Source organism: Aspergillus viridinutans, assembly GCF_018404265.1.
Source record: "Aspergillus viridinutans IFM 47045 DNA, scaffold_1, whole genome shotgun sequence".
NCBI classification, from domain to species: domain Eukaryota; kingdom Fungi; phylum Ascomycota; class Eurotiomycetes; order Eurotiales; family Aspergillaceae; genus Aspergillus; species Aspergillus viridinutans.
In genome coordinates this window covers 3,936,046-3,964,032 of record NW_025091217.1, presented here as the reverse complement: position 1 = coordinate 3,964,032, position 27,987 = coordinate 3,936,046, and the positions used below count along the sequence as shown (strand labels likewise).

At 51.9% G+C, this 27,987-nt stretch overlaps 10 protein-coding genes across 10 annotated transcripts; 5 read left to right on the top strand and 5 right to left on the bottom strand.

Moving 5' to 3' along the window:
- Window positions 1-18: 18 nt before the first annotated feature.
- On the top strand, window positions 19-2,082 carry mirC (siderochrome-iron transporter MirC; the record flags this gene model as incomplete). The annotated part of the gene is made up of 5 exons (XM_043266253.1): window positions 19-245; window positions 302-432; window positions 495-1,229; window positions 1,290-1,951; window positions 2,002-2,082. The coding sequence occupies 5 exons, from the start codon at window positions 19-21 to the stop codon at window positions 2,080-2,082; spliced, it is 1,836 nt and encodes a 611-aa protein (XP_043122188.1).
- A 3,246-nt stretch (window positions 2,083-5,328) lies between these two features.
- cdc42 (Rho family GTPase CDC42) lies at window positions 5,329-6,331 on the top strand (the record flags this gene model as incomplete). Its single annotated transcript, XM_043266252.1, has 4 exons — window positions 5,329-5,348; window positions 5,520-5,639; window positions 5,826-6,204; window positions 6,272-6,331. The coding sequence occupies 4 exons, from the start codon at window positions 5,329-5,331 to the stop codon at window positions 6,329-6,331; spliced, it is 579 nt and encodes a 192-aa protein (XP_043122187.1).
- A 1,070-nt stretch (window positions 6,332-7,401) lies between these two features.
- Window positions 7,402-8,771, bottom strand: Aspvir_001123 (agmatinase; the record flags this gene model as incomplete). Its single annotated transcript, XM_043266251.1, has 3 exons — window positions 7,402-8,399; window positions 8,459-8,585; window positions 8,646-8,771. 3 exons carry the CDS (start codon window positions 8,769-8,771, stop codon window positions 7,402-7,404), a joined length of 1,251 nt encoding a protein of 416 aa, XP_043122186.1.
- A 527-nt stretch (window positions 8,772-9,298) lies between these two features.
- On the top strand, window positions 9,299-11,223 carry Aspvir_001122 (putative beta-ketoacyl synthase (Cem1); the record flags this gene model as incomplete). The annotated part of the gene is made up of 8 exons (XM_043266250.1): window positions 9,299-9,350; window positions 9,630-9,796; window positions 9,871-9,978; window positions 10,036-10,107; window positions 10,166-10,252; window positions 10,302-10,568; window positions 10,631-10,999; window positions 11,059-11,223. 8 exons carry the CDS (start codon window positions 9,299-9,301, stop codon window positions 11,221-11,223), a joined length of 1,287 nt encoding a protein of 428 aa, XP_043122185.1.
- Window positions 11,224-11,652: 429 nt separating this feature from the next.
- On the top strand, window positions 11,653-15,036 carry Aspvir_001121 (Dcp1p-Dcp2p decapping enzyme complex alpha subunit; the record flags this gene model as incomplete). Its single annotated transcript, XM_043266249.1, has 5 exons — window positions 11,653-11,680; window positions 11,754-11,888; window positions 11,975-12,610; window positions 12,691-13,078; window positions 13,650-15,036. 5 exons carry the CDS (start codon window positions 11,653-11,655, stop codon window positions 15,034-15,036), a joined length of 2,574 nt encoding a protein of 857 aa, XP_043122184.1.
- A 394-nt stretch (window positions 15,037-15,430) lies between these two features.
- Window positions 15,431-17,137, bottom strand: Aspvir_001120 (dolichyl-diphosphooligosaccharide--protein glycotransferase subunit OST1; the record flags this gene model as incomplete). The annotated part of the gene is made up of 3 exons (XM_043266248.1): window positions 15,431-15,556; window positions 15,614-16,655; window positions 16,791-17,137. The coding sequence occupies 3 exons, from the start codon at window positions 17,135-17,137 to the stop codon at window positions 15,431-15,433; spliced, it is 1,515 nt and encodes a 504-aa protein (XP_043122183.1).
- A 412-nt stretch (window positions 17,138-17,549) lies between these two features.
- On the top strand, window positions 17,550-20,310 carry Aspvir_001119 (pseudouridine-5'-phosphate glycosidase/carbohydrate kinase family protein; the record flags this gene model as incomplete). The annotated part of the gene is made up of 7 exons (XM_043266247.1): window positions 17,550-17,736; window positions 17,792-18,000; window positions 18,053-18,152; window positions 18,199-18,240; window positions 18,299-18,529; window positions 18,586-18,886; window positions 18,960-20,310. The coding sequence occupies 7 exons, from the start codon at window positions 17,550-17,552 to the stop codon at window positions 20,308-20,310; spliced, it is 2,421 nt and encodes an 806-aa protein (XP_043122182.1).
- Window positions 20,311-20,379: 69 nt separating this feature from the next.
- Window positions 20,380-21,887, bottom strand: Aspvir_001118 (dienelactone hydrolase; the record flags this gene model as incomplete). The annotated part of the gene is made up of 3 exons (XM_043266246.1): window positions 20,380-20,795; window positions 20,868-21,503; window positions 21,566-21,887. The coding sequence occupies 3 exons, from the start codon at window positions 21,885-21,887 to the stop codon at window positions 20,380-20,382; spliced, it is 1,374 nt and encodes a 457-aa protein (XP_043122181.1).
- A 604-nt stretch (window positions 21,888-22,491) lies between these two features.
- On the bottom strand, window positions 22,492-23,280 carry fmn1 (riboflavin kinase; the record flags this gene model as incomplete). The annotated part of the gene is made up of 3 exons (XM_043266245.1): window positions 22,492-22,800; window positions 22,879-23,106; window positions 23,164-23,280. 3 exons carry the CDS (start codon window positions 23,278-23,280, stop codon window positions 22,492-22,494), a joined length of 654 nt encoding a protein of 217 aa, XP_043122180.1.
- An 874-nt stretch (window positions 23,281-24,154) lies between these two features.
- Window positions 24,155-26,379, bottom strand: Aspvir_001116 (Zn(II)2Cys6 transcription factor domain-containing protein; the record flags this gene model as incomplete). Its single annotated transcript, XM_043266244.1, has 3 exons — window positions 24,155-24,172; window positions 24,224-26,031; window positions 26,154-26,379. 3 exons carry the CDS (start codon window positions 26,377-26,379, stop codon window positions 24,155-24,157), a joined length of 2,052 nt encoding a protein of 683 aa, XP_043122179.1.
- Between the last annotated feature and the right edge of the window lie 1,608 nt (window positions 26,380-27,987).

Genomic DNA, 27,987 nt, shown 5'->3' with positions numbered 1-27,987 from the left:
CATCTCGGTCCAAGCGAAATGCCCCTTCTCGATCACCGTACAGGACCCTCGTATGGCACAATCGACCAGATGGAACAACACAGCGAGGAAGAAGGAGAACGGTTTCTCCAGGAAGAGTATGATACTGGCGGTTTCAATAGTGACATAACGTCAATCTCGGAAGATTCGATGCAGGAAGGCGTTAGAAAAATTGAAGCGATCAATTTGACTTGGACTGCACGGTCTCTGGTCATAGCATATGTCAGGTTGGTTCATATGGGACATGCACGGCGCGTCTTATTATACTGATATCTTGGGACAGTATCTTTCTCATGTCATTTTGCACGTCTCTAGAGGGCCAGACCGTCATGTCACTCGGAGCATATGCAACGAGTGCTTTTAGCAAGCACTCCTTGATTTCCACCGTTTTGGTCGTCCAGAATGTGGTCAACGGTAAGTACTATTACCTTGCCTGTCTATAATATTGCAGTGTAGGGCCAACTGACATCTCGCAGCTGTCATCAAACCTCCTATGGCGAAAGTCGCGGATGTCTTCGGTCGCTTCGAAGCATTCTGTGTTAGTATTCTCATATACGTGCTTGGATATATTCAGATGGCCGCCTCGACCAACGTGCAAACTTATGCGTCTGCTCAAATCTTCTATTCCGCCGGTTCCACGGGTCTCCAAATACTTCAACAAGTTTTCATTGCTGACAGCAGTAATTTGCTGAACCGTGCCTTTCTGGCGCTGCTACCAGAATTCCCTTTCCTTGTGACCGTCTGGATTGGGCCGACTATCGCGGATGCGGTGCTGAAGCATGCCTCGTGGCGCTGGGGCTACGGAATGTGGTCGATTATTCTGCCTGCCTCTTTCCTGCCCTTAGCACTTTCCTTGCTGCTGAATCAACGTAAGGCAAGGAGGCTGAACCTCATTAAATCAAAGACTCGGCACCGCGGCGGCTTCTTGGCAGTATTGCGCCGTACATGGTATGACTTGGACATGGGCGGCTTGATCCTATTATCCGCGGCGGTTACGTTGATCTTGGTGCCACTTACTCTTGCTGCGAACTCAAAGAATGGCTGGAAGTCCGACAGCATTGTTGCGATGATCGTAGTCGGCTTAATCTGTCTGATCGCGCTGCCATTCTGGGAAAGCTCCAAAAGACTGGCCCCCAAGCCCCTTCTGTCCTTGCATCTTCTCAAACAGCGAACTGCTCTTGCTGGCTGCACCCTTGCATTTTGGTATTTCAGTGAGTGTTTACTGTTCTCTTCCGCGAGAGGTCCCTCGAATTTTTGCTGATGCATCTCAGTGGCGTTTTATTTCTCTGTTCAGCCCTACTTTTATTCGTATCTCCAGGTTGTTCAAGGTTACGACGTCGCTACCGCTGGCCGGGTTACTCAAACATTTGCCTTCACTTCGACAATTGCTGCCTTTGCTGTCTCGATATTGATCAAATACACCCGGCGCTATCGGATATTCGTCATTGCTGGCTGCGTGATTTATATCATCGGGATGGTGCTAATGATGCTAACCCGTCGCGAAGGAAGTACACCAGCGCAGATCCTAGTGACTCAGGTCGTCATCGGCATTGGTGGCGGGCTCCTCAATGTTCCAGTACAGTTGGGAGTCCAAGCATCTGCCAGTCACCAGGAAGTTGCCGCCGCCACGGCCATGTTTCTGACGTCCATGGAGATGGGCGGCGCGGTTGGTGCTGCACTCTCGGGGGCTGTTTGGACCCATAATATCCCACGCAAGCTTCGACTTTACCTTCCGGAAGAGAACAAAGGAGATGCGGATGCAATCTTCGGCAAGATAACGAAGGCGCTCTCATACCCTCTCGGATCACCAGTCAGGGTCGCTATCAACCAAGCATACCAGGAGACATTTAAAAAGCTTCTGATTCTGGCTCTCATTGCCGTAGTACCATTGATACCCTTGAGCTTGGCCATGAAAGATTACAAACTTGATAAGGTGATTCATGATTTATTCTTACCTTTGATCAAGGCTAACTGCTCGACTAGATGAGCGAAGAACCTCCGGTTGAACCGGTCCCCACTGAAGAGGAAGAAATCGAACCGGATAGACACGTCAAACGAACGTGAAATGTCTTGAGTTCCTTGGAGACATCTACAACTATGCTGCTGGACGCAGCAGTGGCATGATTCTACGAGCTTATGCGACGCAAGAACTTCACCAGGTGAACGGAATCATTGCCTGGAATTTACCGTTGAATGACACGAAGTCCTGGCAACAATCAGCAACCAACCATGCATTTCTATCGGCGTAATGGATTACATTGTACATATCACATTGCAGGACCATGGAGATGCTCTAGCCATAGCAGATTCCGTCCCGGTTACAATTCCCCAAGAACGAGATTGTACAAGAAGGCGCAGGAATTGTCATGATATCTATATAGACGCAATTACGAACAGAATGATTAGACGACTACTAGACTATCTATCACCAGGCTTTTTTTGGTGTATCTATGCCTTAACCGCTTTCGTATCTAGATGACATTCGCCTGAGCCACTTGACCGCCTGCTCCCAGTCTCCCCTGAAAAGCTGGCATTGGCGCATAACTCATGCCACTAACAAGCTTGTGTATCAATCCATGTAGCCTTGTTGTATTCGATCAGAGTTCTAACATGAGCTAGTTCGACTGAAATTTCGAGGTTCCCCATCACATTGCTGGGGTTGACCGAACGTCCATTCGAGAGGTTCTGGGAGAGCTACAGAGTAGTTGTGCTCGTGTTTGCTTCCAGAAGTTCCATCTCATTTCCTATCCTTGTACGGCCTACGCAACACTGCTAACTAGTTCCAACAGTTTCCCGGCCAGGAGTACTGAGCATCTTAAGAATGGTGGACGATAACAGGCAACATAGCGAAACCCCATTTCGGAGTCCAAGTAATTCGCTGAACGCCGATGACTGAGGTGCATTTCTAATCAAGGTTACAGCATGATTCTTATCCCGAGTTGGTTAGGATTGGCTTATGCAGGTCTGAAACGTGGCTGTATGCTCGGTAAATGACACTTCACGGGGAATCTGCCTAAGTCTGCTTCTCTCGACACGTCTCGGAGATGATCTCTCGTTCGGTCAGGCTCGGATGATGATATGGATAGTCCTTGAGGAAGACGTTGTTCCGGAAATCCCGTAATTGGGGCTATTCTGGCAGGGATATTACGTCCTGTGTCATCTTTGGTCATTCTTGATTTCAGTGCTTAGTTGTAGATGGGAACTTGGCCTGGGATCACTAGAAGATGGTAACTCCTCGCAGTTATCCTTATTCTTTGCTCTTCGAGCTTCCTCCTATGGCTATCATCCACCGGACTTCCTATTAGCTGGTATTCATCACAGTTCGAGCTCAGATCAATTGTTATTTTGAGGAAGGCAATGATTCAGGGACATCAGACCGATAATACATGCAACGCGAGGATAGATCTTGTGAGAAACATGGATCTCACTACGAGCCAGATGCGCAATGCCACAGATTCATATCCTCATACTAGCTTGTTTGGGAGTCAATATGAATCAGTCTTGAATGGTTAGTTGTGTTTTGAAAGCCTCGTCAGGGCGGTCGACTCGAAGCTCGAAATCTCCAGTCAGATTCGCTGGAAAAGGACCAGTGAGCAGTTATAATAAGCTCATACAGCGTGAAGCTCTGGTGAAGGTAGATGGCCAAATGGCCAATTCAGGTTGGCTGCTGGCGGCGCTAAGTGGCAGAGCTGTGTAACAGCACAGTTGGATATGGATGGATGACGACTTGTTGTTATTTTTATTTTTGCCCACTCGCACACCTTCAGAAGCAACCTTCCATTCGAATGGTTGCGGCAGAGAATATAAGTAAAAATAATAAAGATTGATCTCCAGAGGCGGTTACAGGAGTTGCAGTGTGACCATTACCATTGCTCCCTTGTTGTGCGTCCTATTTTCTTGACTGTGGGGATTCATGTGGTTATTTGTTTTCCGACGATCACAGTCTCAAGTTTGACCCGATCCATAGCCTAAATTTTACTAAATAGTCGAACTGAGGGACGAGCAACGGTCCAGACAAATATGGAGGTGCTGGCGAAATCTGACTGGCCGAGAGAGTGTACTTAGTGATGGGGGACGTCTGGCGTGTTACTGACACCTCTGGATTCTCTGCTCTGTACAAATTGGCTACACTCTTGACAGTCAGAACACGGAGGCTCGCATTACAGTGGTACTGCCAGAGGCTCAAACCATTGAATAGGGCCTAGGTAGCTATGTAGCTGTTCCTTGGTGTTAATTCATCTGTTTCTCGGAAAGAAACCGCAAGAGCATGAGCGTGGGGTCGACTCCGGCGAATACTTCCCACCATCCAAATCTACCGCGGCTGCTTCCCCTTCCCCTCGTTGCAGAGATACAACACTAAGTATGGGGCCACAATCGAATGGTGTTCTCTTCAAAACGGGGTCAGGAATAGGCAATAGGAGCGCAAACCGTGTTCTTTCTGCTTCAGAATATCAGATCGATGACACCTGTTGACGATGAAACTAATATGACGAGAGTGAAATTTTCCTTTCTTGTCATGATCAGTCTTGTCATTCTTGCATTGATGGGTTCTGTAGTATACGACAACTTCAACAAAGTTGCAGATGTAGATGATGGCAATTGAACGTAGTGGTTATCATCAAAGCAGCCGAGAGATTTTGATGGTGTGAGAGAGAGTCAATCGGCCTCGAGGCACAGATACAGCTTCCACCTTTTAAGGCACTCCGTACTGTATCTGAGTCCTTACCTAGGTAGCTCAAGGTACTTGGGGCCTCTTGCTGTTCCTGTTAGTTGCTCCGTACCTAGCTAAGGATCCTAGGATCCTACCTTAGACTGTTAGAGTGCTAGACCGAGCTGTGTCCCTCCTCCTCCACTTCTCCCGCCCGCCCACATTGGCTGGCTCGACCATCACTCCCGTCCTCTTTCATTCACGGACACTGTTCTGATTGCCTTAGCTAGCCTTTCACCGCACACCACGATACCATACCTACTCTTTCTCCCTCTCTCTCTCTCTCGAGATCTGGTGGCTGTCCTTCTCCCCATCAACTTACTGTTCTCCATCTCCAAAATAATTATTTCCATTCTCATTTTGTCTTGACCTTCCCCTCCACCCACTACCTCTGTCCCATTCACCAACATCCATCATTATCTAGATTGTGCCATCTCCATTTCGTCTCCTTTTTGACGATCCTCACCGCGATTTCCTCCCTATCTATTATACTTTTACGCACCCTCGCTCCTCATCGCCGTTCTTGAGCCTGAGGATCAGCTGGAGCACTTTTTTGACGCTCTCGCTCTCAAAAGATCGTTTCTATATCTACAGTTTGCAATATGGTTGTAGCTACAATTAAGTACGTTAAATCGTACCCATTTCTTCACTTATGTCTTCGTCATCACCTCCCCTTCCTTTTCCCCTCCTTCTACTTTCCCCCTTGTCCTTTCTGGGTAGTATCTCGAGTGGACAGTCAAAGTATCCCTGTGAATCAGTCAAATGCTAACAAGGTTCTTTTCATTATCTACAGATGTGTCGTCGTTGGTGATGGTGCTGTGGGAAAGACATGCCTTCTTATCTCGTATACAACAAACAAGTTCCCCTCAGAATATGTCCCCACCGTCTTTGACAACTATGCGGTTACTGTCATGTAAGTGACATCTAACTCTCGATTCACTGTTGATAATGCACCCTTGCGATATATAAAACCTCGTCCTTTCATTCTGCGCCCACGCCTCCCTATAGTCAAGATTAGCACTGTGGGGGAAGCGGCTTCGTCATTTCTTTCAGCACCCAAAAAAGCTATCATCAACTAACTCGGATTCGCCTGCTATAGGATAGGTGATGAGCCTTATACCTTGGGACTGTTCGATACCGCCGGTCAGGAGGATTATGACCGTCTCCGCCCCCTTTCCTACCCTCAGACAGATGTCTTCCTCGTCTGCTTCTCAGTGACCTCTCCTGCCTCGTTCGAAAACGTCCGCGAGAAGTGGTTTCCCGAGGTGCACCACCACTGCCCCGGTGTGCCCTGTTTGATCGTCGGTACCCAAGTTGATCTTCGGGATGACCCTGCCGTTCGCGAGAAGCTCGCCCGTCAGAAGATGCAACCCATCCGCAAGGAAGATGGCGATCGTTTGGCGAAGGAGCTGCGTGCTGTAAAATACGTCGAGTGCTCCGCTTTGACCCAGTACAAGCTTAAGGATGTCTTTGATGAGGTTTGTATCGGCTGCGATACCAATCGGATAAGTCATATCGGACACTGACTCGGATTTCCAACCATAGGCAATTGTTGCGGCTCTGGAGCCCGCCCCGAAGAAGAAGTCCAGATGCCCCTTGTTGTAAAATCTTCCATCCAAAACTTCTGTACATCAAGGCGATTCAGGTCGGTCCACTCCGGAAGAAGCCTCTTCTCATTGAGGGTATTGTCCCATTGACGCCAGCCTCATCAGAGATATTACGCGATTCAGATTTTATCGAAGAGTGCCACAGGTTTATGGAGTTTCGGAAGCATGCTTTCCCAGCTACAGGGTCACTGCTTACTCGATCAACGTCTCACTGTAATCTCTCGAGCTCTTCTTTACGCGGTACCGCTTTCATCGAAACAATGATGCATTCCTATCCCCAGCTTGGCCATTTCACACGATACTTTTGATTCCTTGAATCTTCGCCCTTGTGCCGATCATCAATACGCAATGTTATATCCTCTTGCCGCAAGCTAACGCCTTTCTCTTCTACTTGCTCACTGCGACGGGTTGATCTCTCTTTCTCTGCTCTATTTGTCCCCTACCTTTTCTCAATTCCCGTGCTCTTCATCCTGCTTCATCAAACCATTCTTGATCCTCGATTTTCATTACCCCAGGTTCCGATCAACCTCTCATCGTCTCTATCGGCGTTGGAAGTCAGGGCGTCGTTGTTTTGGCTGGCTGATGATTCTAATCTGTTTTCAGATTTTTTTTCTCTTTTCCTGTTTCTTATCTTGCTGCGTGATCTGTCGCTTCTTGTCACCAAATATTCCCTCCTACTTCGGCTACATGCTTTGACCCTCTTCATGACGCTTTATTATGATTTTCGCAAGACACATGGAACTAGAGCAGTACAGAACGACAGATACAATTAAGCAAATGACATGAGCTGGATAAATTCCCTTGCGCTGCATTGCTCTACTCGGCCTTTGCATTCACGGATTGGCTTGGTCGACTTGTACGTGGGAATAGATTTTTTCCTATGCCTAACTGGTATGCCGTAGGTTGGGAGCTACCGGAGCGAGCGAAGAGCAAGTGAAATAGAGTCGTTAACTTCATTCAATTGTTTCATGCGATCAAGATGCAGCTCTATGTACTTCTATTCTCGTGCGGAATTGCTGGACTGGCGATCGTCCCCTCAGCCACACTGTCAGAGGTGCATTCTAATCGTTATAATTCGTCCTTTGTCTCTTCCTTGACAATCTCCTCGGCAGATACCTGACCATCAGCCTTGCGTCCGTACCAACCGCCGAGATCCTCGCCCGCGCCGGCCTTGACGATACTGGTGATAATCTCAAAGGCGACCTGCGCCGCTGCCAGAGCGGTGGTCTCGCCCTTGTTGTCGTAGCTGGGGGATACCTCGACGATATCCGCGCCGACGATGTTCAGCTTCTCGATGCCGCGCAGGATGCGGATGAATTCGCGGGTGGTCCAACCGCCCGGCTCCGGGGTGCCTGTTCCCGGCGCGGTGGAGGGGTCCAGCACATCGATGTCGACGGACAAGTAAACGGGCTGTTCCGGGTCGAGGCCAATGCGCTCGATGATCTTGTCCACGATGCCCATGGGGCCGAGCTCGTCGATGTCATCGGCGTGGATGCGCATGAACCCTTGCTCGGGCGTATTGGGGGCGGTGTAGTCGCTGTCGTCGACGCCCGTGAGCCGGGTGCGCAGACCGGCGTGGGCGGAAGTCGAGTTGCAAATCAGGCCCTCGCGGCTCGCCTTGTGGAAAAAGCTGCCGTGGTTGAAGTGCGACTGTTCCGACGTCCAGTAGGCCGAGTACCGGATCGGATTCCAGGTGTCAAGGTGCGCGTCAAAGTGCAGCACCGTGATGGGCTTCTGGTAGATCTGGTACAGGGCGCGCAGAGCCGGCAGCGCGACGCTGTGGTCGCCGCCCAGCGTCACCAGTTTCGCCTTGCCGGCGGAGATGCCCTTGGCGCCGTACTTGGAGTCCGCGGGCGTCACGGCCGGCCGGGACCCGAGTTCCAGGAAGGCTTCGTACATCTGGCGCTCGGCCAGGCCGTTGTCGAAGGGGGTGATGGGGATGTCGCCGCAGTCCTTGACTGTCGCCCAGGAGCTGTACGGGTTGATGCCTGCGCGCGTGTTGTAGCTGGTGCCGGCCATCTGGCGGGCGCTGGCGGCGCGAATCGCACGCGGACCGAAGCGGGCGCCTGCGGTGATATTATTAGGATGACTCTGCCAGTCGCATACGAAATGGATAGCAACGTACCAGGTCTGTAGCTGACGGCTGTATCGAAGGGCGCGCCGATTACGGCGATATCGTACCGCTCATCGGGCTCGACCAGACACTTGACGGGCTTCAAGTGGGCGAAGGTGGCAATGCCGGAAAATGTAAACTAGATACAATGAGCATCGTATACATCTGTGCGTAGGTAACTCTACAATATCCCTCATACCTCCTGGTCCCATTTCTTCAGCAATTCTTCCCGCAAACTCTCGGGTACAACTTCGGCATCGTCGTGATGACCGTGAGCCAGGGCCGTCCCCGCCAAAGCCAGCAGGCTGACCAGAGTAGTCTTCATAATGGTATATTAGAGAAGCGCAGAAGACTCCTAGTTGCAATGGCAAGAGAAGAAGAGGGATGCGACAAGAGAGACTGGGCTCTTAATATGTTCTCGATTCTGTAGCAAACCGGGGCGCTCTCGGCGATTCCATCGAATCATGGAGAATCACAATGCTCCTATCTTTCGAATATCATTCAACTGTCAAATATGATATATTAACCTGGCAACAAATCAGAATCAATCCTGTGGCACTTTTTCCCATCATTCGCAGCCCCGCTATGCTGTTGTTAAGAATTGGAGTCCCTGCCCATGGACCAGAGAAAAAGTGGGCGGCAACTTTCTGATGGATGTCGTGCAGACTTTCCTTTCTGGTCCGTCCCAGAACTCTCAGTGACCGTTGCTTAGACGCTGGTCATTATTGGCTGATTCGGAGATAATTCCACTTTGAACTTCATAGAGGAAGTATCATAGGTCGATAGTTATCTATCTCTTGAACAAGTTCTACAGTCGTTTGTTTGTCTCCTTCGGCCGCCTATCAGTATGCCATGCGTCGTGTTGTTGTAACGGGTTTAGGCGCAGTCACACCTCTGGGTGTAGGTGAGTCGATACCATCCACCCCTTTGATTCTTTTCGATTTCCTACATGCCAGTACATTTTTGCACCTGCACTAGATCATCTTGACATCCCTGCTGGGGAGTCTACCTCGTCGCGTTGTTCTGATTTCTCTCTTCCTCGGCATCCATCAACTGGGCGGGTTTCCATTCCCCACTCCTCCGATTGTCCAGAAGGGGAAGGTCTTTGCATTCGACCAAAATCGGAACTTTGCGCCGAATGGCTTTGCTAATCTTGTCGCTTTATTCTTGTTTCGATGTATAGGGGTCCGTCGCACCTGGACACGCCTGCTGGATGGTCATTGCGGTATTGTCAATGTGAAGCATCGCGATGCTCGGTTCGCGGACTTGCCTTGTCAGATCGCCGCTGTGGTACCTGCGGGCTCCCGGCAGGAGGGCGGTTGGACAGCTTCGGAATGGCTAAGCAGAGATGTAGGTGATAACTGTTGTCTCTTCCTGGCAGGATTGGAGTATTTGTGCTGAGGGTTATGGGCTTGGTTTGGCAGGACGAGCGGAAGATGGCTCGGTTCGCTCAGTATGCCATGGCTGCCTCCGAGGAAGCGCTGGAAGATGCCGGTTGGAAGCCTACGTCGTTCGAGGAGAGGGAAGCTACGGTGCGTGACGGTTGATGCGGTACTTAGTCGAAGCGCCGCGCCTGATGATGCGTCTAGGGTATCTGTCTGGGTTCCGGGATTGGGAACTTTGATGAGATCTATGACACGGTCGTGGCATATGACAAGGGGGTTGGTCCTTCCGCTCATGATTCCGAAGCGTCGTCATTGTTGATAATGTCTTGTGCAGGGGTACAGAAAGGTATCTCCATTGTTTGTCCCAAAGCTCCTGATCAATTTGGGCGCTGGTCATCTCTCTATGAGATATGGGTTTATGGTAAGTGCTTGCCACTGAATCAATCACAATGAGACACTTATTTGGGCAGGGCCCCAATCATGCCGTCACAACGGCCTGCACGACCGGAGCGCATTCGATTGGCGATGCAGCTCGTTTTATCACGTGTGGTGATGCGGATGTGATGCTCGCTGGCGGTGCGGAGTCATGCATTCATCCATTGGCCATTGGCGGCTTTGCTCGAGCCAGAAGCCTCGCCACCGATTTTAATGACGCCCCGGAAAAGGCATCGAGACCCTTTGATGCAGACCGGAAAGGATTTGTGGTTGGTGAAGGAGCGGCCATGCTAGTGCTAGAGGTGGGTGGCCTCTTCGACGACATCAACTGGTGCTGACTAGAGCCCTTTTTTCTGTCCGTTAGGAATTGGAGCATGCAAAGGCCAGAGGTGCTCGCATTTACGCAGAGCTGAAAGGCTACGGCTGCTCCGGCGATGCCCACCATATGACAGCGCCTAAGGAAAATGGCGAGGGGGCATGGATGGCGATGAAGAAGGCTCTAAAAAATGCAAAACTCCCACCGTCTGCTGTCGACTATGTCAATGCACACGCTACGTCGACTGTGGTTGGGGATGCTGCGGAAAATGCAGCAATAAAGTCTCTCCTTCTCGGCCCTGGAGGGAAGCAGAACGCGGCTGAGATCAATGTCAGCAGCACAAAGGGGGCTGTAGGTCATTTACTCGGTGGCGCTGGTGCTCTGGAGTCGTTATTCACAGTTCTTGCTATCAATGAGGTGTGTTCTGGAGCCATAAGTCGAGATGAATGTGCTATACTGATTGTTGATATCGTTAGAATGTGATGCCACCGACCATCAACTTGGACCGTCTGGCGGAAGGCTTTGACTGCAACTACGCTCCCAACCAGGCACAAGAGCGTCAGATCACAGTAGCACTAACAAACAGCTTTGGATTTGGAGGCACGAATAGCAGTCTGTGTTTCTCGAAGCATGGATTATGAGGCACATTCTGTTTCGAGGTCAGATCCCAGTTACAACACTGGATACATTGAACGCCTTTCACATTTCTATCTTGTATAGTAGAAGCATATGTACAATATCAATCTCTTTGAGAATAACGCTCCTCCAAGGGCTTGGCTTTCAATAGCTATTAGCACTATTCTGAATAGACGTGATTTGTATTGTTCCCCTCTGCTTATCTTACACTGATATCCTCACGTGACCGTCCCATGCGGAGGCGCCCGATTCGAAGTGTCGAGTGAACTGATCAATTCCGGAGCCAGACAGCCAAACCCGCCGCAGCACTTGAATTCATCAACACATTTATCGTCCACTTTCTGCTCATCAGACGGTCGGAATTTCCATCACTGGCTTGATCGGGCTGTTCATCGCACTCGAGTTACGAACCAACCTTTTGTACGCGCTCGATCATGGGTACTAACGGTGATTCTGGTCGAGGTACGTGGGCACAATGTCACGAGATACTGGTGTTGGGGTGATGCACGCTAATTGGTGGTATTCCCGTGCACAGCGTCGTCGGTCGCTTCGAACTCGGGCAGCTTGGTGGACGCATCGGGGTACAAGTACTCCGAGAAAGATGCGAAACCTACGAAAATCAAATTGAAGAAGGCGGCCAAGTCGGCCAAGGCGAAGAAGGCTGCTGCGGGTAGGTCTTTGCTGGATAACGCTGGGATACAATCTATCGGGGCACACGGGATGAAAGGGGGCTAATGTCAAACCTGTCTACTGTAGAAGTGCCCGAATCGCCCGGCTCGTCGCCCATACTCCCGGAGATCGATGAAAAGACCATGGCTGCCTTCCCAACGGGCAAGCCCCGTGGGGAAGACAATTTGGAGACGGTGATATGCAAGACGTGCAAGAGGCCGGTCCTCAAACAGAATGCGGTAGAGCATATCCGCGGCTGTATCCGGGCGAAGCAGGAGAAGGCGCGGCGGAAGAAAGAGGCGCGCGATGCGGCGAACCGGGCCAAAGAGAAGGATAAGGATGGGGATGACGACGCCGCGGGCGGCGACAAGGACGGGGATGATTCGATCAAGGCACAGAAGGGCGCGAAGAAGAGCGCCGTCAAGGGCATGGCGGAGGACGGGACGAAGAAAGGCAAGAAGCGCAAGACCGAGGGCGAGGAGGATAAGGAGCCCAAGAAGAAAAAGAAGAAGGAAGAGCCTAAGCCCAAGGCGCCGAAGCCAAAGGGTCCCGTCGATGTTGAGAAACAGTGTGGTGTCATTCTGCCGAATGGGGCTCAGTGTGCGCGTTCGTTGACGTGCAAGAGTCACTCGATGGGTGCGAAGCGTGCGGTGCCCGGCCGTTCTTTGCCCTATGACATGCTCCTCCAGGCGTATCAGAAGAAGAACCAGGCCCGTCAGCAGAGTGAGTGTCTTCGTTTATTGTCGTTCTTCACGTTCACTGTGGAGTACGGAGAGCTGACTGTTATGTCTTCTATCGTGCAGAGGCGGCCATCGACGCGAATGCTCCGCTACAGGATGATCTGGAAAACAACGGTCCCGTCGACTCAGACGAGGAGAAAGACGCCGTCATGGCGGCGATTCTTCGCTCGCGCCCACAACCCCTGGTCACTCATCCATTGATCTCGACCAAGAAGAAATACAAGTACGTGCGAATCAAGGAGATGCTTTCTCATGCCTTGGGCGGAGCTCGCGGCGGCGGACTCTTCTCGACCAGCGATACCACTCCAACAAACGATGGGAATCCGTTTCGGCCCGTGGACGATGTTCCCCTAGCATCCCCTGTCTCCTTGACGGGATCGGATAACGCACCGGATACAGCGAAGAAGACCCCTGCGCCGGCTCCAAAGAAGCTACCCCTGGCCGCCTCTTCGTAATTTGTATTTCTGTGCTTCGTCCCAGCTGGTCTTGGGTGATGACCGTCTTCTTCTTGTCTTCTTCCCTAATATCTCTTTCTTGGCATGCGGCTGGCGAGTGTGATGGCGTTTAATGGAGGTTCATGGATGAGATTATTCCGGTCTGGAGCTGTTCGGTTGTGATGAAATKATACCCCTAAGTCTATTGTACACGGCATATGGAGGCTTCCTGTCTCAAGTTGAGTTGTAACGACGTCGATTCTTGTTCTCTTCTTCACTTTATAGAAACATTCAAAGGACATATTACCTAGTTACACACGCAATGTTGAGGGCAAAATCAAAATCTGCAGGTTACTATTTGATGCTATATAGAGCTATCTGACCCTAAATTATGAAAGGTGCTCTTTTGAGTCGAAGCTGGTGAAGCAATCTGTATACTTCAGTTGGAGTTCTGCCTCAGGCCACCATTGGTACCTCCGCAAGGCCGCCAGGATCAAAGAATGAACTTCATTCTGCCATGGATGCGCCTCACTGTCAATCTGGATGAAATGACCGCAATCTGATTCGACTTTCCCTACCCAACTGCAGCGCTGCGATTAAGGATTGCGCACACCTTTCGCTTTATGCGCCTCCGGGCGAGAGCTCACCTGTCGCTCCAGCTACACTCCCTTTCGGCTCATCCCTCCCTCCACGCGCTGTCAAAGCCACCGTCACCCCTCCGTCGAAAATGGGCAACCCATCCGTTCCCGACCTCGATGCTGTAGGCATCAAAGCCGAGCCCGAACTGGCGGATCAGTTCCGCCGCGAGGTCGCCGCCTTGTTAGGGCGCAATAACCTCAATTTCCCCGGCGCGCAGCCGGTCAGTTTTGCGAAGCGGCATCTCCTCGAGCTCCAACGGGAAGACTACTATGTGTGCGAGAAAACGGACGGCATCCGATGTCTTATGTACTTTGCACGTGGTGAAGAGGACTCGCCAGTACCAGAGATTCACTACCTGATCGACCGCAAGAATGACTACCGCTACGTGCCGGGCCTGCACTTCCCCCAGCCGGACGACGAGACGTTCCAGTCCTTCCACGTCGACACCCTGATCGACGGCGAGCTGGTCAACGACACGTACGAGGATGGCACGCAGCAGCTCAAGTTCCTCGTGTTCGACTGTTTAGTTCTGGACGGGCAGAAGCTCATGCACCGGACGCTGGACAAGCGGCTGGCATATTTCAAGGAGAAGGTGCTCAAGCCGTACAACGCGCTCTATAAGAAATTCCCGGAAGAAAAAAAGCACCGCGCGTTCGCGGTCGAGGACAAATCCACGCAGTTCAGCTACGGCATCGAGATGATGTTCCGCGAGATCATCCCCAAAGTCAAGAAGATCCACGGCAACGACGGCCTCATCTTCACCTGCCGCAGTACCCCCTACCGCATCGGCACGGACGAGTACATCCTCAAATGGAAGCCCCCCTCTGAGAACACCATCGACTTCCGCCTGCGTCTCGAGTTCCCCCTCCTCGAACCGGACACGGACGACGAGGCCGACGGCATCACCGAGCCCTACCCGGACTACGATGTCATCCCCATCTGCCATCTGTTTGTCATGCTCAACGCCAACGAATACCAGTCCTGGGGTGAGATGTACGTCACCGAGTCGGACTGGGAGGCCCTCAAGGCCCTGCAGGCCCCGCTGGACGACTCGATCGTCGAATGCTTCAAGGACGAGCAAGGGAGATGGCGGTTCCATCGGCTCCGCGACGACAAGGCCGACGCCAATCACATCTCGACCGTCGAGAAGGTGCTTGAGAGTATCGAAGACCGCGTCACCGAGGAGGATCTCATCCGCGTCGCGCCGGCAATCAAAGCCTCCTGGAAGAAACGGCAGGCCCAGGCCGCTACGGAGGAGGAAGAACGCAGACGGCGTGCGAGACAGATGCCACCCGGCGCGAATGGAAATGGGGTCAAGAGGAAATTCGAGGAGTAGACTGATCCTCGTCAAAAAAGCAAAAATAGCTCAAGGCTGGCTGCTTAGTCTTCTGGCCTTTGTACTTATTTTACTCGCATCGATTTGGTTTGCAAGGCGTCTGGCGTTTAGTATCTGCGAATATTGCAGAGCATGGAAGAGGAGCAAGGAAGGAAGGCAGTCGCTGCGGGTTTTGGGGCTCAGCATGTGTATCAACTTTCTCTTTAGAATTTGCAATGTCGAAAGGGTTTGGTTCGGCCACTTTGCAATTCCCTACAGACTCGAGTAATACGTAGGCGCTGCTCTACTGGCTCTACGCGTTATTGGGGCTCTTGTACATATCTCTGCGTTCATTGATGTACGAGACAAGAAGAAAAGAAAATGCTCTCATATTATGACAAGGCAAAAAAGGTATTCATCGCTTCTTGATGCTGACATCAAGGTTTCCGATGAGCCACGCGGTAACGAAGACAGCGAACATTCCAGCAGTGATGGTGAAGGGCTTGCGCAGGCCGTCCCAGAAGGAGTAATCGTAAGTAACCTAACGTTTTGTCAGCATGTCAGAAGGTTCGTAGAGACGACTATGGGTTAAACTGACCACTATCTGCGAATCGCGAGCCTCGTCCGAGAGATTCTCGACCGTCAGGGTCAATACTGTGCGGCCCAATGTGTCCATGTAGGTCTTTTGCTTGGAAATGTGAGATTGGATCTGGCTCGAGCCAGGGAGGCCATTGCTGGAAGCTCCCTCCAGAACCTGATACCGGACGTTTCGGGCGCCCTCGGGGAGGATCACTCTGACAACGGCCTTCTCGTACTGAGCTCCCTCAGGCACCTTGAATCCCTCGATGAAAGGAACTTTCAGGACATAGGAGTCGGCGCCGTTAGCTGCCTTACGTAGATAAGTGGATAGCTCATCATTCCAGCCAATGCGGAAGCTGTAATTCCAGCCACCAAAGATCGGGAAACGTGGACGAAGCTCCAGAGACCCTTCCCGCTTGGGGGGATTTCCAGGCCGGTAGCGGCTCGTAGAAACGTTGCCAATGTCATCGATGAAGTACGGATCGACCGATCCAGGCTTGAGAGGATACTTGAGTTCACGGACCGCCGAGGACGGCAACTGCTGGTAGTTGGTCAAAGTCCACTCCACGCGAGAGAATTGCTTCGAGAGCATGGAGCCATTGTTGCGAAGCCAGTACCGCTCCTCCGTCGCCAGGTTTCCACCCCAGTGGGAGACCTCCAGGTCCCGCTCCAACAATGACGCGGTGATCACAGGTCTGGTGAATTCGTAGCGCACAGTGATAGGGTAGGTGTTTCCTGGAGCAACCTTGGCCGTATCGTAGGGACCATAAGTGTAGGTGGTGCCTTGACGCTCGGGATCGGAACCAGACCTCAAGCCGGAAGTGGTTGTGTAGTCGGGCACATTGGTGTTGGGGAATTTAACCTTGGTCTTCTGAGTCATCGTTTGATATGCAGACGGAGTATAAGCAGAGAAAGAATAAGTGAGATACTGCTTGTCAGCTTGGCCGATGGCGGCCGGGCGTGGAGTGAGAGAGTTGAGGACGAAGTATGAGATTCCCAATGTGATTTGAGAGGACGGCGCAAGCGGCTCGGGGAAGTGAACGACAAAGTACTGGTAGTCGCTGCGAGGAACCAAAGGTTAGCTTTCTGCAATATCCGAATAGCAGGTCCCGAAGCAGAGAATCTCCGATGAAGCAACCGTGGCGTCGGCATTACCACGATCAAACAGACCCATTGGCAATCAATTGCATACACACCTTGGTGACTCGACTTCCAAAGCTTCAACGTCAAATCTGCCCTTCTCTGGTGCCTTCTTGTCCCTCACTTCCAATCCCCCAACCTTGCCAAAGACGTCCGATGGGAACGGTATGTAGTAGTCGCTCTGCGGTTGTTTATCGACATTTTCAACAACAACATTGACGGTTTCTCGAACATATCCCTTCTCCAAATTGGTATTCCGGACCAGATTCACATTTTTGAATACCTCCTGCGGCTTGAAGTCTGCGGGTAAAGCGACTCGCGAGCTGGTCGAGGAGTCGGCGCATACTAAGCTGCTTGAGAACAGCAGCCCGCAAAGCGCAGTGACTGCGGTAAATGGCCTCATTGTGACTATGGGCGGTCTTGTTGAGCAGACCGCGCCGCTGTGCACAATCTATCTCACCTGGAGATGTCGAGAGAAGCACAGAAAGATGGATTGGAAGAACTGGGGGGAATGGAAGGGAGTAAAGGGAATAGGACCAAAACTGTCCAGATGCTGAGGTGTCCCCAAACAGTAGCCGGTTACGTACGTCCGTAAGGTACCGTACTCAATTACGGCAGCCAAGGCGGCACAATCAGCTTATCGGCGATAGACCGATAGCTAAACTACCACGAACTTCGTACTGCTGCGTGCTACTCTTTCCACTTTCTTCGTCCAACGACTGACGATTGTCCTCATTCATCTGTCCCCTTGTGTATTGTGTTGATTGATCTGCAAGGGTGAGTTTCGTATCGTTCTGCACAGCGCTGCCCTTGTCATGCTTTCACAAGCCGCTACCCGACTCTGCTGCAGAGCTCGGGGACCAGCAACAAGAGCTCCTCGGGCAATTCGAAGCTATCACAACGTCGCACCAAACAAATTCTTAAAAGTATCTGAGGAGATTTGTGATGCGGTGGCTACAGGAAAGCCAGTAGTGGCACTAGAATCTACGATCTATACCCACGGTATGTCTGAGCCATCATAGCTATGAGTAGCAAGCGAGGCTAATACCACTGGTAGGCTTTCCATACCCCGAGAGTGTCGCTCTCGCCTCTTTGCTTGAATCCGTCGTTCGAGTCAATGGGGGAATTCCCGCCACAATCGGCATCCTCAATGGGGTTGCTAGGGTTGGCCTTAGTGACGAAGAGCTCGTTGAGCTAGCATCGACCGCAGAGAGAAAGGATGCCTTGAAGGTTTCGCGTAGAGACCTTGGCTATATATGCGGTCTAGTACGATGACTCCGAATATGGGAGTCTCAATTACTTGACTGACGTTTTTCAGGGAATAGCTGGTAGACGACTCCATGGAGGAACAACCGTTTCGGGAACAATGGTGCTTGCTCACTTAGCGGGTATCAAGGTGTTCGGGACAGGTGGTCTCGGTGTGTATACCCCTTTGCTATGGTTTGCGTAGGCTGACTGATCTAGGTGGTGTTCACCGTGGCGGGGAGTCGTCCATGGATATCTCGGGTACGTAAGCCAATCTCACCTGCCGGTACGATCTCTAGCTGACCTCAGCGCGATGCAGCCGATTTGACTGAGCTGGGACGGACGCCTGTTGCTGTTGTCAGTTCCGGATGCAAGAGCTTCCTGGATATCCCGCGGACACTTGAGTTTCTAGAAACCGAGGGAGTCTGTGTTGGGACATTTGCCGATGGCCGTGAAGGCTCTGTGGACTTCCCTGCCTTTTTCTCACGCGAGAGTGGGATCAAGAGTCCCAGAGTAATCCGAGATGAAGCGGAAGCGGCTGCAATCATATGTAAGGCAGCCATGGCTTTTTTCACTCAATTGCGCTATCCTACTGACACAAAACAGACGCGCAATCGAAGCTTCCTGTAAAGTCTGGTATCCATTTTGCCAATCCAGTGCCAGCGGAGCAGTCGATTCCCAAAGGCGAAATGGACACAATAATAGAAGAGGCGATCCGCTTGGCTGAAGTCGAAGGCTACCGAGGAAGCGATAACACACCTTTTGTGCTTGGGAAAATCAAGGAGCTTAGTGGTGGAAAGAGTGTGATTGCCAACAGGGCGCTGGTCGAGGCCAACGTGAAGCGCGCAACCAAGGTGGCGGTTGAACTCGCCAAATTAGAGCAGGCTGATAGAGGGTCTGAAGGCCGGTGAGTTTGCCCATTTTGATGGGTTTTGTGATGATAGATTACTGCGAATCTTGGAATGTCCCTAATGTTGCAGACACATGCCAGTAGTCTCCGAGAACGCAAGAGCTGACCAAGCAACTTCAGAGGCCGGGGTGAACCATAAACCCCTAACTACGAGTACAATTGAACAACTGAATGAGGCAGACGTCCTTGTTGCTGGCTCTCTTGCGATCGACTTGTCCTGCGATTATACCCCCTTTGCTAGCGAGAGCGACAAGATCACACCCGTTCCTCAAACATCAAATCCCGCCATCATCGGGCAGAGCCTGGGCGGAGTAGGCCACAACGTTGCCATTGCGTCACATTATCTTGGAAGTTCTGTCCTATTCTGCAGTGTAGTCGGGGATGACCTGAGTGGCCGTGCTGCGCTCTCCACGCTCAAGGAGGAGGGGCTCCCCACCGCCGGCGTACAGATTCTGCCTACCTCGTCTGGAGCGCGCACGGCACAATATGTCGCCATTAATGACGCGAAGCGGGACCTCGTAGTGGCTATGGCTGACATGGGCATCATGGAGCTGCCGGAGCACGTGCTTGATTTTGACGAGTTCTGGGAGCCGCTGATCCGCCGCACTCAGCCGCAGTGGGTGGTCGTGGATGCGAACTGGAGTCCGGCGGTTCTTGCGAGATGGGTTGCCGTTGCTAAGCAGCACGGCGCGCGGGTCGCCTTTGAGCCGGTCTCCACGGCGAAGTCTCGCCGTCTGTTTTCCAAGACCTCCGAGGCGGATGCAGCAATTGGACCGGGCGGGGCGATCCCCAACAATGCCATCAGTCTGGCCGCTCCTAATCAGTACGAGCTCACGGCCATGTACACGACAGCCCGCGAATCAGGGTTGTTCGAGTCCGAGGGCTGGTGGCGCATCATCGACGCCATGGGAATGTCCGCGTCTGGCTCGCGAGACCGCCTCGTCGCAATGACGACTGCGGAGCTGGTGGATCAGGGGATTCCACAGCAGAGCATCCAGCTACTTCCCTTTATTCCGTGCATTATCGCGAAATTGGGCGCTCAGGGGGTTCTGGTGACCCAACTGCTTCGTCCGGGAGATGCTCGTCTCGCATCTCCTGATTCGGCACCGTATATCCTCTCTCGCGCCTCGCCTACAGATGAGCTGATCGGGGGTGTGTATATGAGACTTTTCCCATCGGCCGGCGTCCTGGCGGATGGCGAGATTGTGAGTGTCAACGGTGCGGGGGACACGTTACTGGGCGCGGTTATTGCCGGGCTTGCAAAGGGACCAGGGAAATCGGTCGAGGAGGTCATTCCTCTGGCGCAGGAGGCTAGTCTGAGGACATTGAAAAGTCCTGGGGGTGTGAGCAGGGATCTTGTTACTCTGCGATCATTGATGGACGCCTTACAACAGTCATGCGCAGATACTCAATATAGATGATTCATTCCGAGCCTTGACTCGGGCCCGATTGTATTTCTCGACGGTCTAATCAGTACTACTGTACTACTCCTACCCATTCAGGATCCTCTCCACCCCTTCCGCTCCAACAACTGGCAATATTTCCACATCCTGCCTGCCCTCCCTCGTCTTTCCCGTCGCGCGGAAACTCCCCGGCACGAGCGCCGGATCCAACAACCCAATCTGCACCAACACACTCGCCTGATCCCAGTACATATTCTGCCGGGAGAGCTTCCCCGCGCGGAAACTGGCCGTCATCACGAGGACAATCTTCACATCGCGGTCCGTGGGCGGTACCCGCGGGAGCAACCAGGGTATCTCCTCGGTATGCCGGAACGCCAGCAGGATCTCGTCGACGATGCGGTCCGGACCGACGGTGCGAGAAAGCAAGCGGATCTGCTGTGATCTGGGGCCGGTAGGGAAGAATGCTTCCGCGTAGAAGGTTGAAATCGACTGCCTGTCGCTTCCTGTCGTCGACAGTAAGCAATTGACACTGGAATTCTGCATATCGGGTGAAATCAGAAGGCGTCATTACATACCCCCAACCATAGTCGGAACGCAATTCACCAGCGGCGTCTCATCAATCTGCCTGTCTAGGCTACTCGGATCGCCACTACCGATCATTATCTTCGTGATCTTGGCGGCGTGTTGCTCCGCGCCCGGGTTACGGCCCGCATCGAAAAGCAGATTCCGCCAGTACTCTTCCCAGATCGTCTCGACGTCGGGCGTCTTCCAGCTCCCGCCGGGCCAGCCGAACCCGCGCTTGAGACAATCCAGCGCGCGGCTCCAGGCGAGGCGGGAGCTGAGCCGGTCGTAGGTCGGGCTCGGGTGCTCTGCGAAGCCAGGCTCGGACTCGGGGTAGAAGAAGAGGTGGCATCTATGTCGCTTTCTGCTTGGGTGGGCGCTGTAGTCGTCCCAGAAGGAGGGATTTTGGTGCCCTGCTAGCTGGATCTGGATGGGGAGGAGGGAGAGGGAGGCGTAGCAGGAGGAGGTGGATGTTGAGGTGGTGGAGGGGGGAAGCAGACATGCCGGCGATTTGCTTTCTCCCTTGCAGGTTTTGTCAAGTGGTCCGCGCGGGTAGTAGGCGACTAGAGCGCACATTCTGGGAAGAGGGTTGGTGGCTGTTGTGGACTGGTGGTGTGATGCGAGGAGCAGGAAAGCCGGCCGGTGATATGCTGTTTTCAGTAGCATTAGCAATGGGCTCTACCCTAGGCAAGAGGATACAGATCCTTCATACCAACGACGGCGTATCTCTCCCCGGGCTCGAGATCATCCTCCCTCCCGTGCAGCAGGTGCTCCAGGTCCTTGCGATCTCTCTCGAGATCTTCGTTTCCGCCTGGAAACGGCAAATACTCCACCTCGAACCCTTCGCCTTGGAAGCGCGCAATGATGCTTGGGTCGAAATCATGCGTGTCGGACGTTACATAGAGACGTCGCGGGGGCACGTCCCGTTCATCCTGGCGCATGTCGATGCTGGGGAAATTGGGCGACTGGAGAGGTGTCGCGCTGGAGCCGCTGCTGCGGCGCCGGCGAGAGAGATGCTGGCGCAGTCTATCCATTGCAGCGTATTGCTTGCAGTACTAACTACAGACTGGATTTGCCTTTTCCTTGGGAAATCTCAATGCCGATAATTATAGTGATTTGACCTTTGCAAATTAGCGCTGTACTAGCTGAATGATCCTCAACGTACTCACTGGCTGGTATATATGCCTGGTATATACTGATCTCAACATACTCTAGCTACAATCAATGCATTTTGACAAGCAACATAGGATATGCCGAATGACATAAGACTCTTGGGGTGTCAGTATCGCCATAACTGGTTTGTTTGCATTCCGCCTGTCCTACATAGTGTATACATTCCTCGGCGCCAACACCGCTCTGACGTCGACGATTATTGGCAGCGCAGCACGGTCCAGTCAATGTGTTTTAAACGGGCTACAGTCTCCATCGCATCGAGGCAATGGTGGATCCATTGAACCATATATTTTAACAGGGGTCTCCGTGCGCATCCGCTCGTAGCTCATTGCTGGCGTTATTCTGTAGGGCTGATAGAAAGGTACTGGTTAGCGAATGTGCACGTGAACGAGTCTCGCCAGGCAACAGTTTATAGCTATGTACAATGATCGTCTAGAATACTACTATAAATCTATAATGAAAAGCTCAAAATGTCACCAACCACCTCCGCTGCTCCCTCACCGCATCCAAACACTCCTTCTCATCCCCATCAAGATAACATTCGTACGCTGGCCGCTGCAGACTCTTCCGCGCAACCTCGCAGTCCACCCGGATATCCTCGATCAACGCCTCCAGCGACACATAGTCGTACTCGGGGCGAATATACCCCAGAATCAGCAGCTTCAGCTGCGTCCCGTAGAAGTCAGGCAATTTGTGGAATTTCACCTGGCCCGCTTCTCCCGCGCCTTCGGCCGTTGGCGATGGGGAGGAAAGCGGTGGCATGATGTGGATTTCCTGTAGCAATCGCCTTAGCATACCCTCCATTGTATTTGCATCTCCTCGAAGATGCTCAATAGGCGAGTGAAGACGTACAATGGACTTTGTCTTGTTCTTATAGAACGGGTTATACCCGATACTCAGCACAGCGGGCAGAATCGCCGCTCCTGCATCTGCTGCTGCTGCTGCTGTCGACGAGCCCTCGCCCTCCTGATACTGGAACTTGGCTGGATCAAGCGCAACAACGCCATAGTACACCCCGACCTGGAGATCAGGATAGTCCGCGAGTCCGTCGGCGGGGATATTGGCCGTCGGAATGCCCAGCTATTGACCGTTAGGGCCATGTCACTTCGTATGCAGATGGGGAAGGATCGTAGTTACCTCTTTGCTTCCCCGTCCAAAACCCTTGATCACGGGTCCGGATAGACACACTGGATATGGGTTTTCGGGACCGCTGTCTGGCCCCGCGACGGGATCCCGAGGTCCGTCCGGTCGCATGGCGAGGTTGGCCTGATGGTGTTGTTGTTGTTGTTGTTCGGCTGGGTCGGTTTTGATTTCTTCTCTTCTCTTGGGACTTTTGGGTCTCTCTTGCTGGGAAAGAGGAGTCACAAAGGGGTTAGACTACTTTGTATGACTCGATGGAAACTGGTCGAAAACATGGCGGAAGATGCTCGTATTGCTGCAAGACCCGACGGACGACGCGGGGTAAGATAATGACGGCGATGGTCAAATATTATTGGTTAAATTGGTATCTTACAGTCATATAATTACCTGCGGACGGGAGTCGAGGTAATTATCATATGGCACTGGAAACATCCAGATGCTGTAGAATTGCTACAAGTTCATGGATCTCTTCTTTACAGATTGGAAATAATACATTTGGACTGAAGCTTCGGATAGCTTATTACTAAAGTCGTTGATTTGTTCACCCTCCCCATATGCCAGAGATCTAATCACCGTTGACACCCATCCTCCAGCTAGACTGATAGAGAAAAGGAAGGATAAATATATACTTGAATGCGATGCTCAAGTCATCCGCACGCATCCGGCAGGGGAGAAAAGCCTCCGGTTGCCATACCGGAGAGGCAGAAACAATTATGTTCAAACTGGCCCAGTAAGACATTAGAGCCAGTAGAACCCTTATAAGACAGCTCGACCAGAATCGACAATCGTACACCCAAAGAAGAAAGTTATGTACCAATGCAAAAGCCCTTCAAGGGCAGAACAATGAACAGCATAAATCACAGTCGACCGGGGAGCGAACTTTTAATCCATCCGAGGGTATGAGAGAACCAAATGCACAAGTTGATCAATAACACATTCAAAGCATTCAAAGGACATCCGTGTACGAACCACCAATGAGGCGATTCAGTCATATGCACGGTAAGAACTGTAGTCGGAATCAGTAAACGTCGCGCAGTCAAAATCTTTGGCAACTCACATTCATCACAATAAGCATTGGAATGTCAAATACGTCTCTTTTCACTGTCCAGCAGTAGGCGCATTCGACCTTGCCATCCTTGAAACCTAACTGATTCATCCCTGCCTCGCCGGCAATGCCGCCTTTGCGCAAGTGATTATTCCACCTCTGATTGTCATCAGACTGTGCAAGCTCCATATCCTCCTTAGTCTTGTACTTGAGCAACTTGCATGTGGTCATGACGCTGCCGCGGGAGTCACCAAAGGCCAGTCGAGCAAAGTCCTCGTAAAATTCCACCACACTGTCGTCATCTAACAATTCAGCAAGGAACACAGGGTGCGGGCGTCCAGGAGTGGCATTTTCCAGCGTAGAACTTCGAGGTGTAAAGCTGCCGCGGGATGTGGTGCCGGACTGGGGAACCGATGAGTCTCCGGTGTTGACATTGAGATTCGGTTCCTTGCCCAGCAATACATCCTTCTTCCAGCCGGTGAGGATGCTAAACTCCTTGCCGACCGCCGCAATCTCGCCGGTTCGTCTGCAAACGATGGTTGGCGTCCCGCACGCGTTGATAAAGTCCTCATACTCCCAGAGCGTCCGCTGGAAGCACTTCTCCATGAAGATCAAATCATCCCGGTTGAGCGTCTTGGTCGTGGCAATGAACGACGGGCGGATCGAGGCTAACGCTTTCGCAATTTGCAAGGTCTTTTGCGGGGAAAAGCGCCGTTGGATGAAGGCAGTCAAATTGTGGAAGCGGTTCGTATAGGCATACGGCTCTTTCACGCTCTCATACACAGTCGACGGGTTCCGCTGACGTCGTTTGACTCCAAACTGCAAGCTCTGGTGCTTCAGGCTTGGCGTCGTGATCGCTGGCCGTTGTCCGTTGGCAGCTAAGCCGTTTGACTTATTCACGATTGTATTGCTCAGCGAACTCTCATCATACCCGCTGTTGATATGAGGGCTGGTTGTCGCACTGGGGCTGGAGAAACCGGCCGGTCCGCTCTCGATGGCAAACGCATGTGGCGCCTCGGACTTGGCCATGTGCATCATGCCGCCCTGGGGATAGACGCCGCTAACATTCAGATGCCCTTGATTCGGAGCCTGGCTATTCGGCCATTCGTTCAGCAGCGGATCGTTGCCAAACATGAAAGGTTGCTGGTTCCCAGGACTCTCCCCGAAGCCAGGCGCCCCGGTGATGGGTGTCGTAGAGTATTGCGCGGAGCCACTCCGGCCTATCGATCCTCGCTGGGTGACGGAATCAGTGGGAGAGTCACCAGCACCGGTTGCCATGTGGCCGAGCATCCCAAACTCTAACGCGCCGTAGCGATTCTCAAAGTTCATGCTAGAAAGGTCAAAGTTGAAGAGAGCAGGGTCGCTTGGGTCAAAGAACGGTCCCGCGAAGGGATTCTGACTTTGACTGGTGGCGCCCGATACGGTCGTGTTGGGTGGCTGTGGATTCACCGAGGATGACAAGCTGTTACTTCGAGCCGTCGGAGTAGTCTTCATGTTGAAGGTCGGGGAAACGGGAGTTTGCGAAGGGAAAGAACTTTGTGCGAGGGGGGTATCTTGATAGACACTGTAAGAGTTCGATTGCGGGGTGGGGTAGTAATTGGTCCCCGAATTCTGCTGAGAGGTTGTATTGACCGTATTGGCGCCATTTTGAGACAAGGGCAAATTGGTTCGCATCGCGCTGTTGTAGAAATTCCCCCCGACTCCAGGCATCAACGCTCCATCCGGCGCATCGTGCAGGTATTTAGCCTTCTTGCGTACACCGTCATGGCACGCATCCTGAAGGCCACGTTTAATACAGCGCTGACACGGTCTCTCGTCACCTAAGAGGTAATCGCTCTGTCAGTTGGTTCATTTCCATTGCGGGAGACAGAGTCAATGCGCGCGCGAAGAAGCGAGCAAGAATGATCAAACTCAGAAAAGCAGAAAGGTCACACAAGCGTACCGCAAGTCAAATGCGCCCGTTGACAAGCGAAACAAGCCCTCCTTGCCTTCTTCCTTCGTGGTCTTGACGGATCCTTCGCATTGGCCGATTTTGAGGCATTCTCAGTAGCCCCGTTGGTCTTGTGCTTCGCTTGCTCCGTGTGATCGCCCACGTCTGAGGTATCCTGATCGGCTCCACCATGATCGCCAGCCAGAGCTGGAGCGCTCTCCTTATCCTCCATCTTCATGTCGACATCCGTGTGTCTCAGAGTTAATGGTTGGGGGAGTATTGCCGTGTGCACGTCCACTGCGGCGAGCGAAGGACGTTACGTCAAAAACCGTCGGCTATCGCTTGTTCGCCTCTGGTTCTTCTTTCTCCGGTACCGGGCGAACGTAATTCTTCGATGATAGGCGCACTGAGAACGAAACACTCCTCAGGGTATCCAGATTGAAGGCTGAAACTTTTACGCTTCGCGTTTTACCCCGGATAAACGATGTAGCACATGGGAACCGCTGTCGTCGAAGGTGTAGGGATGTGGATGGGGCGAGCGGCAAACCGACAACCGGAGCAACAGGAAGACCTTGGATACTTGGGACTGTGAACCGAGGCGCAAACCAAGACACGAACCGCGGTCAATACGGTCCAACAATGGGATCTGAAAGGGAAGTATGAACTCGATCACGCGGACGTGATAGAATGATAATAATAATACTGATGACTGTGCGGCGTATGTAGAGAACTGAGACGGGTGGAGCGTTGCAGTAAAGGCTTGCCGGGGCTGCGGGGAAAAGTTGACTTTGGACTTGGGAGGTTCGAGTTGAGTTTCACTTTCAGACGCTGCGGGTAGAATCCATGGAGGACACGTAAAATTGAGGGAAGAGCAGCACTCGTGATAGAATGACCTTGAGAATATAGAGGAGTGGAGAGGAGAGTGGTCAGATGCGAAAAGAGAAAAAAGTAAAAATCGAAAACGTGGGGGGAATAGAAGCACAGAAGATGAACAGGGGAGAGAAATTAGGAAAAATAATAATAGACACAACAGGGAAGAGTCAAATTTCGAGGAATAAGGTAATAACATGTAACTCAAAATACCAATTGGTGATAGTAAGGTAATAGAAATAGAAACCTGGTGGCTTATGTGTCAACCAGGTTAAGTCCACCAACGCGAGTCAAATTAAGGGAGTCGCGTGTCCAGACTCGCAGACAAGAAAGTATAACTGCGGGATTTTGATATAAGTGTGACAAGTGATGCGCCAGTAATATCATAAGCCGGGAAGAATTCATGCAGATAGTTTCAAGTAAGCTATTGTTGTTTCCTGCCTGAGAAATGAGGATAGCCTCTCAGGCAGAAGGTTCTGCTGCTGTTTCAGCCTTACACTCCTTCACATTCTTCGAACTACCCCAGTCTGTGGTAATCAGGAATTGAATATTCGAGTCCTGCAGACATCATCACATCATGCCATGCGGTCCAGAAAGACAGACAGAGACAATTGCCGCATATATGGTACCTGATATGACCTGGAAGATTGATCTCACATGCGTCATGTATATCAATGTCCAGATGAAGCTTGCTTGTGATAATACACAGTATCAACCTGGTGTCAAGCCTCAGGCACCTCCACCATATCTTATCCCACGTGCGTGCTGCTCCATCTAAATCTCAAGATTCGTACCTCTCTATACTCATGATAGACATGTCGTTATCCAATCCTCTACTCCCTTCATGACAACTAGATAAATGAATCCCGACTACATTGTACACCATCAGCGAACACCAACCTCGATGATCATAACAACAAAACGAAGCCCAATCCCAATTTCTATGAGTCATTTTACGTACAGCAAAGCCCTCAAA